The sequence below is a fragment of the Triticum urartu genome, chromosome 6A (assembly GCF_056163025.1).
Source record: "Triticum urartu cultivar PI428250 chromosome 6A, HENAU_Tu73, whole genome shotgun sequence".
NCBI classification, from domain to species: Eukaryota; Viridiplantae; Streptophyta; class Magnoliopsida; order Poales; family Poaceae; genus Triticum; species Triticum urartu.
Genome location: NC_141878.1, coordinates 75,222,543 through 75,231,143, shown reverse-complemented (window position 1 = coordinate 75,231,143; position 8,601 = coordinate 75,222,543). Strand labels below are relative to the sequence as shown.

General features: G+C 46.1%; 1 protein-coding gene across 1 annotated transcript; it reads right to left on the bottom strand.

The window, feature by feature from the left end:
* LOC147964032 (uncharacterized) lies at positions 1–333 on the bottom strand. The gene has a single exon (XM_087529800.1). It carries the CDS (start codon positions 331–333, stop codon positions 1–3), a length of 333 nt encoding a protein of 110 aa, XP_087385926.1.
* Positions 334–8,601: the final 8,268 nt, after the last annotated feature.

The following is an 8,601-nucleotide window of genomic DNA, read 5'->3' as shown; positions in this document are numbered from 1 at the left end:
CTATGCCTCCTCGACAATTTGACCACACTGCTCCTCCTGCAGCCACCGGGCCTCAAACCGGAAAACATTCGATCCTCCTTCCTCCTGCTTCCACTTTGACAGACCACTCAACTCCGCAATAATTGGGTGGTGATCCGAATGACGGGGGTCTCCATTAATTATTTTGTACAAGGGATATAGCTCCCGCCACCTCACATTTGCGACCGCCCTATCCAGCCTTTCGCGGGTGTATCCATCCATCGTATGCCAGTTATTTCTCCATGTGAAGGGGTCACCCACAAACCCCAAATCCTCCAGACCACAACCCTCCAAAGTGCTCCTAAAAGCATCCATGCCCACTTGGGCCCGAGCAGGCCCTCCTTCCTTTTCATTTGCGAACAAAATCTCATTAAAATCGCTGAAACAAAACCAAGGCATGTCTGCCCTAGCATGGAGATCATGTAACGCCCGCCACGTGTTCTCTTTCTCCCCCCACTTTGACTCCCCATACAGACCAGTCAGCCTCCAACGCACCCACTATCCTCCAAAACTTCTGCATCAATGTAGTATTTATCCTTCCATCTCAGCTGGACATTTACCCCCCTCTGCCAAAAGAGCGCTAGCCCACCACTACGACCAACCGCATCCTGCACCACCATATTCGGCATCCCAAGTCTCCATCTCAAAAACTCCATCTCTCTCCCAGTCGCTTTGGTTTCTGACAGAAAGAGAATATCGGGCTCTTCTGCCTCCTGGAGCGCCAGGGGACTCCGAACTGCCACCGGTTCCCAAGCCCCCGGCAGTTCCATGCCACGAGCTTCATTGCTGCCCGCAGGGCTGTTTCGACAGCCCCGCTTCCTTTACCATGTTGTTAATACCATCAACCTTTGCCTTTTTTGCCAACTCAGCCACCTTCTCGTCCACCTCCATAGCTTCACCCTCCCTCTTTGAGCCCACCTGTATACCTAGTGGTACTTGGTACCCCTTCCCCCTTGCTTCCTCTTCCTCACAAAAGTACTCCCGCCCTTTCCGCCCCTTCTCTTGCTTCTCCTCTCCTGCCCTTACTCCATTATTTGGCACCAAAACTCCCCCGTCCTCCTTTTCGGTGAGTACTGATGAGGCATCATGCGGCAGGTCCTCCATAAGTTGGTCTGTAGCTCCACCTGCCCCCCCCCAACACTCCCACCCCCTGCACCACCATCTACGCTGGTCTGCTCCTCAAAGCTCAGTTTTTTGCTGCTGTTTTTATCCGTATTTTGTCCTCCTCCTTGCCCTGGCTCCTGGACCTGTTTTAATGGACTTGCCACTTCCTTCTCTGTACCATTCTTTCCTTTGCCCCCCTCCTGTTCAATTTGGCTCGCCTTCCTCTAGCTCCCACTATCACTGCCTGACCTGCTCCGTCCTCCACTGCCTCCACTATAGAAGCGACCACCATAGACGAATCTCCCATCCCCACTAAGCCTTCCCTCCTTCCAATTGTTCCTACTTGGTTCGCTTCCCTTCCTTGGTATGTACGCCTTCAGCCAAGGGCCAAACTGTTGTACCTCTCCCTTTTTTATTCTAATCCCACAGTCCTTATCAATATGGTCCAGCAAACCACACGTGTAGCAAAAGTCAGGTAAGAATTCGTATTCAAATCTGCACCACATGTCCTCCTCCTTCTTCCTTCCCTCCTTCTCCTTCCTACCAGTTCCTTGCCCCTCTTCGTCCTCCTCCCTCATAAAACCGCGCATAAGCGGCTCTCTTATATCAATTCGGACTTTCACTCGAAGAAATCTGCCCACCGCTGTACCATTGTTGCCCACATCCACTTCCATGAACTGTCCAATAATATCACCGATTGCCTCTCCCCCTTCTCGGCACATCATTCCTAGTGGAAGATCGAAGACTCTCACCCAAATCGGAATGGATCTGAACTCATAGTCTTTTACAGTTTTGGTTGGCACGAAGTCCTCCACCACCAGCAGCGCCTTCCCAAATTCCCACGGACCATCCTCAATCGCCTTCCTTTTCCTGGATGCTTGGTGAAAAGTGAAAAGAAAGACGTTGTCCCCCAGTTCCTTGCAGTCCAAGCCCTTCAACGGGCACCACACCCTGGCCAGTGCACCCGCCAATGCTTCTGCAACCGTCGGCTTGTCTGACAGCAGCTTTGCAATTGCCTGTGGATCCACTGCCCCAACCTTCCCTCCTCCTCTCCACAAGATCTTTCTTCCTCTCCTCTTCGATTCCGTCAACTTCATGTCCTTCATCAAGCCCTCCACGCGATCCATGGCTGGAGATCCACAAAGCAAAAACAGGGATTTGTTGTTGTGTGTGTGTGGGGGGGGGAGCAGTGGTGGGGGGGATGTACGACCGGGAGCCCAGCGCACTCCTGGAAGGCTTTGGATGGGTGGAAGAAGAGGGGGGCGGGGGGCACCACCAGGCTCGCAAGGGGCGGACCAGACGGGGGAGTCAGGACCACGGCGGCGGAGGCGGCCTAGACCTAGATCGCCAAACCCGGCGCGCAACCTAACCCTACCGTCACCCCTGGGACGGACCCACTTCACCCGCTTGCATATTTTGTTAGCACCTTTAGGATTGACGAAACTTTCTTGTTGCATCATATACAACTCTTCTTTAATAAATCCATTAAGGAATGTAGTTTTGTTTATCCATTTGCCAGATTTCATAAAATGTGGCAATTGCTAACATGATTCGGATAGACTTAAGCATAGATACGAGTGAGAAACTCTCATCGTAGTCAACACCTTGAACTTGTCGAAAACCTTTTGCGACAATTCTAGCTTTGTAGATAGTAACACTACTATCAGTGTCTGTCTTCCTCTTGAAGATCCATTTAATCTCAATTGCTTGCCAATCAACGGGCAAGTCAACCAAAGTCCACACTTTGTTCTCATACATGGATCCCATCTCAGGTCAAGCCATTTCGCGGAATCTGGGCTCATCATCGCTTCCTCATAGTTCGTAGGTTCGTCATGGTCAAGTAACATGAACTCTAGAGTAGGATTACCGCACCACTCTGGTGCGGATCTCACTCTGGTTTACCTACAAGGTTCGGTAGTAACTTGATCTGAAGTTACATGATCATCATCATTAGCTTCCTCACTAATTGGTGTAGTAGTCACAGGAACAGATTTCTGTGATGAACTACTTTCCAATAAGGGAGCAGGTACAGTTACCTCATCAAGTTCTACTTTCCTCCCACTCACTTCTTTCAAGAGAAACTCCTTCTCTAGAAAGGATCCATTCTCAGCAACGAATATCTTGCCTTCGGATCTGTGATAGGAGGTGTACCCAACATTTTCTTTTGGGTATCCTATGAAGACGCACTTCTCTGATTTGGGTTTGAGCTTATCAGGTTGAAACTTTTTCACATAAGCATTGCAACCGCAAACTTTAAGAAACGACAGCTTAGGTTTCTTGCCAAACCATAGTTCATACGGTGTCGTCTCAATGGATTTATATGGTGCCCTATTTAACGTGAATGTAGCTGTCTCTAATGCATAACCCCAAAACGATAGTGGTAAATTGGTAAAGACATCATAGATCGCACCATATCTAATAAAGTACGGTTACGATGTTCGGACACACCATTACACTGTGGTGTTCCAGGTGGTGTGAGTAGTGAAACTATTTCACATTGTTTTAACTGAAGGCCAAACTCGTAACTCAAATATTTTACTTCTGCGATCATATCGTAGAAACTTTTATTTTTGTTACGATGATTCTCCACTTCACTCTGAAATTCTTTGAACTTTTCAACTGTTTCAGACTTGTGTTTCATTAAGTAGATATACCCATATCTGCTCAAATCATCTGTGTAGGTCAGAAAATAACGATACTTGCCGTGAGCCTTAACACTCATCGGACCGCATACATCAGTATGTATTATTTCCAATAAGTCAGTTGCTCGCTCCATTGTTCCGGAGAACGGAGTCTTAGTCATCTTGCCCATGAGGCATGGTTCGCAAGCATCAAGTGATTCATAATCAAGTGATTCCAAAAGTCCATCAGCATGGAGTTTCTTCATGTGCTTTACACCAATATGACCTAAACGGCAGTGCCACAAATAAGTTGCACTATCATTATTAATTTTGCATCTTTTGGTTTCAATATTATAATATGTGTATCACTACGATCGAGATCCAACGAACCATTTCCATTGGGTGTGTAACTATATAAGGTTTTATTAATGTAAACAGAACAACAATTTCTTCTCTTACTTAAATGAATAACCGTATTGCAATAAACATGATCAAATCATATTGATGCTCAACGCAAACACCAAATAACACTTATTTAGGTTCAACACTAATCCCGAAAGTATAGGGAGTGTGCGATGATGATCATATCAATCTTGGAACCACTTCCAACACACATCGTCTTAACTAGTCTCTGTTCATTCTGCAACTCCCATTTCGAGTTACTACTCTTAGCAACTGAACCAGTATCAAATACCGAGGGGTTGCTATGAACACTAGTAAAATACACATCAATAATATGTATATCAAATATACCTTTGTTCACTTTGCCATCCTTCTTATCCGCCAAATACTTGGGGCAGTTCCGCTTCCAGTGACCAGTCCCTTTGCAGTAGAAGCACTTAGTCTCAGGCTTAGGACCAGACTTGGGCTTCTTCACTGGAGCAGCAACTTGCTTGCCGTTCTTCTTGAAGTTCCCCTTCTTCCCTTTGCCCTTTTCTTGAAACTAGTGGTCTTACCATCAACACTTGATATTTTTCTTGATTTCTACCTTCGTTGATTTCAGCATTACGAAGAGCTTGGGAATCGTTTCCGTTATCCCTTGCATATCATAGTTCATCACGAAGTTCTACTAACTTGGTGATGGTGACTAGAGAATTCTGTCAATCACTATCTTATCTGGAAGATTAATTCCCACTTGATTCAAGCGATTGTAGTACCCAGACAATCTGAGTACATGCTCACCGCTTGAGCTATTCTCCTCCATCTTTTTAGCTATAGAACTTGTTGGAGACTTCATATCTCTCAACTCGGGTATTTGCTTGAAATATTAACTTCAACTCCTGGAACATCTCATATGGTCCATGACATTCAAAACATCTTTGAAGTCCCGATTCTAAGCCGTTAAGCATGGTGCACTAAACTATCAAGTAGTCATCATATTGAGCTAGCCAAACGTTCATAACGTCTGCATCTACTCATGCAATAGGTCTGTCACCTAGCGGTGCATCAAAGACATAATTCTTCTATGCAGCGATGAGGATAATCCTCAGATCATGGATCCAATCCGCATCATTGCTACTAACATCTTTCAACTTAGTTTTCTCTAGGAACATATCAAAAATAAAACCAGGACTAAGTTCATGATAAATTAAAGTTCAATTAATCATATTACTTAAGAACTCCCACTTAGACAGACATCCCTCTAATCTTCTAAGTGATCACGTGATCCATATCAACTAAACCATGTCCGATCATCACGTGAGATGGAGTAGTTTCAATGGTGAACACCACTATGTTGAACATATCTACTATATGATTCACGCTCGACCTTTCGGTCTCCGTGTTTCGAGGCCATATCTGTTATATGCTAGGCTCGTCAAGTTTAACCTGAGTATTCCGCGTGTGCAACTGTTTTGCACCCGTTGTATTTGAATGTGGAGCCTATCACACCCGATCATCACGTGGTGTCTCAGCACGAAGAACTTTCGCGATGGTGCATACTCAGGGAGAACACTTATACTTTGATAATTTAGTGAGGGATCATCTTATAATGCTACCATCAATCAAAGCAAGATAAGATGCATAAAAGATAAACATCACATGCAATCAATATAAGTGATATGATATGGCCATCATCATCTTGTACTTTTGATCTCCATCTCCGAAGTACCGTCATGATCACCATCGTCACCGGCACGACACCTTGATCTCCATCATAGCATCGTTGTCGTCTCGCCAATCTTATGCTTCCACGACTATCGCTACCGCTTAGTGATAAAGTAAAGCATTACAGCGCGATTGTATTGCATACAATAAAGCGACAACCATATGGCTCCTGCCAGTTGCCGATAACTCGGTTACAAAACATGATCATCTCATACAATAAAATTTAGCATCATGTCTTGACCATATCACATCACAACATGCCCTGCAAAAACAAGTTAGACGTCCTCTACTTTGTTGTTGCAAGTTTTACGTGGCTGCTACGGGCTTAGCAAGAACCGTTCTTACCTAAGCATCAAAACCACAACGAGATTTGTCAAGTTGGTGCTCTTTTAACCTTCGCAAGGACCGGGCGTAGCCATACTTGGTTCAACTAAAGTTGGAGAAACTGACACCCGCCAGCCACCTGTGTGCAAAGCACGTCGGTAGAACCAGTCTCGCGTAAGCGTACGCATAATGTAGGTCCGGGCTGCTTCATCCAACAATACCGCCGAACCAAAGTATGACATGCTGGTAAGCAGTATGACTTATATCGCCCACAACTCACTTGTGTTCTACTCGTGCATAACATCAACGCATAAAACCTAGGCTCGGATGCCACTGTTGGGGAACGTAGTAATTTCAAAAAATTTCCTACGCACACGCAAGATCATGGTGATGCATAGCAACGAGAGGGGAGAGTGTTGTCTATGTACCCTCGTAGACCGGCAACGGAAGCGTTGACACAACGTAGAGGAATTAGTCGTACATCTTCTCGATCTGACCGATCCAAGTACGGAACGTACGGCACCTCCGAGTTCTGCACACGTTCAACTCGGTGACGTCCCTCGAGCTCCGATCCAGCAAAGTGTTGAGGGAGAGTTTCGTCAGCATGACGACGTGATGACGGTGATGATGTTCTACCGACGCAGGGATTCGCCTAAGCACTGCTACGATATGACCGAGGTGGAATATGGTGGAAGGGGGCACCGCACACGGCTAAGGAACAATCACAAAGATCAACTTGTGTGTCATGGGGTGCCCCCTTGCCCCCGTATATAAAGGAGGGAGAGGGGGAGGTGCAGCCGCCCCAAGGGGTGCGCCTGGAGGAGTCCTACTCCCACCGGGAGTAGGACTCCCCCCTCTTGCCTTGTTGGAAAAGGAAGGGGGAAGGGAGAAAGAGGAAAGGGGGGCGCCGCCCCCCCTTCCTTGTCCTATTTGGACTAGGGGGGGAGGGGGCGCGTGGCCTGCCCTGGCTGGCCCTCCTCTTCTCCCTTAGGGCCCATGTAGGCCCAATAACCCCCCCCGGGGGGGGGGTTCCGGTAACCCCCCGGTACTCTGGTAAAATCCCGATTTCACCCGGAACATTTCTGATATCCAAATATAGGCTTCGAATATATCAATCTTTATGTCTCGACCATTTTGAGACTCCTCATCATGTCCGTGATCACATCCGGGACACCGAACAACCTTCGGTACATCAAAAAACAAAAACCCTAATTACGATCGTCACCGAACTTTAAGCGTGCGGACCCTACGGGTTCGAGAACTATGTAGACATGACCGAGACACGTCTCCGGTCAATAACCAATAGCGGAACCTGGATGCTCATATTGGCTCCTACATATTCTACGAAGATCTTTATCGATCAGACCGCAGAACAATATACGTTGTTCCCTTTGTCATCGGTATGTTACTTGCCCGAGATTCAATCGTCGGTATCTCAATACCTAGTTCAATCTCGTTACTGGCAAGTCTCTTTACTCGTTCCGTAATACATCATCCCGCAACTAACTTATTAGTTGCAATGCTTGCAAGGCTTGAGTGATGTGCATTACCGAGAGGGCACAGAGATACCTCTCTGATAATCGGAGTGACAAATCCTAATCTCGAAATACGCCAACCCAACAAATACCTTCGAAGACACCTGTAGAGCACCTTTATAATCACCCAGTTACGTTGTGACGTTTGGTAGCACACAAAGTGTTCCTCCGGTAAACGGGAGTTGCATAATCTCATAGTCATAGGAACATGTATAAGTCATGAAGAAAGCAATAGCAACAAACTAAACGATCAAGTGCTAAGATAACAAAATGGGTCAAGTCAATCACATCATTCTCCTAATGATGTGATCTCGTTAATCAAATGGCAACTCATGTCTATGGTTAGGAAACATAACCATCTTTGATCAACGAGCTAGTAAAGTAGAGGCATACTAGTGACATACTATTTGTCTATGTATTCACACATGTATTATGTTTCCGGTTAATACAATTCTAGCATGAATAATAAACATTTATCATGATATAAGGAAATAAATAATAACTTTATTATTTCCTCTAGGGCATATTTCCTTCATCCTTCCCCTCCTATTTCAGCCTACATGGGGCGCACCAGCCCCCTAGGTGTTGGCATGTCCTCTTCTTGGCCCATTAGGCCCATGTAGTTGCAGGGGATGCCCGGAACCCCTTCCGGTGACCTGATATGTACCCGGTACCACCGAAACACTTCCAGTGTCCGAATACCATCGTCCTATATATCAATCTTTACCTCTCGGCCATTTCGAGACTCCTCATCATGTTCGTGATCTCATTCGGGACTCCGAACAATATTTGGTCACCAAGTCACATAACTCATATAATACAAAATCATCATCGAACGTTAAGCATGCGGACCCTACGGGTTCGAGAACTATGTAGACATGACCGAGACACCT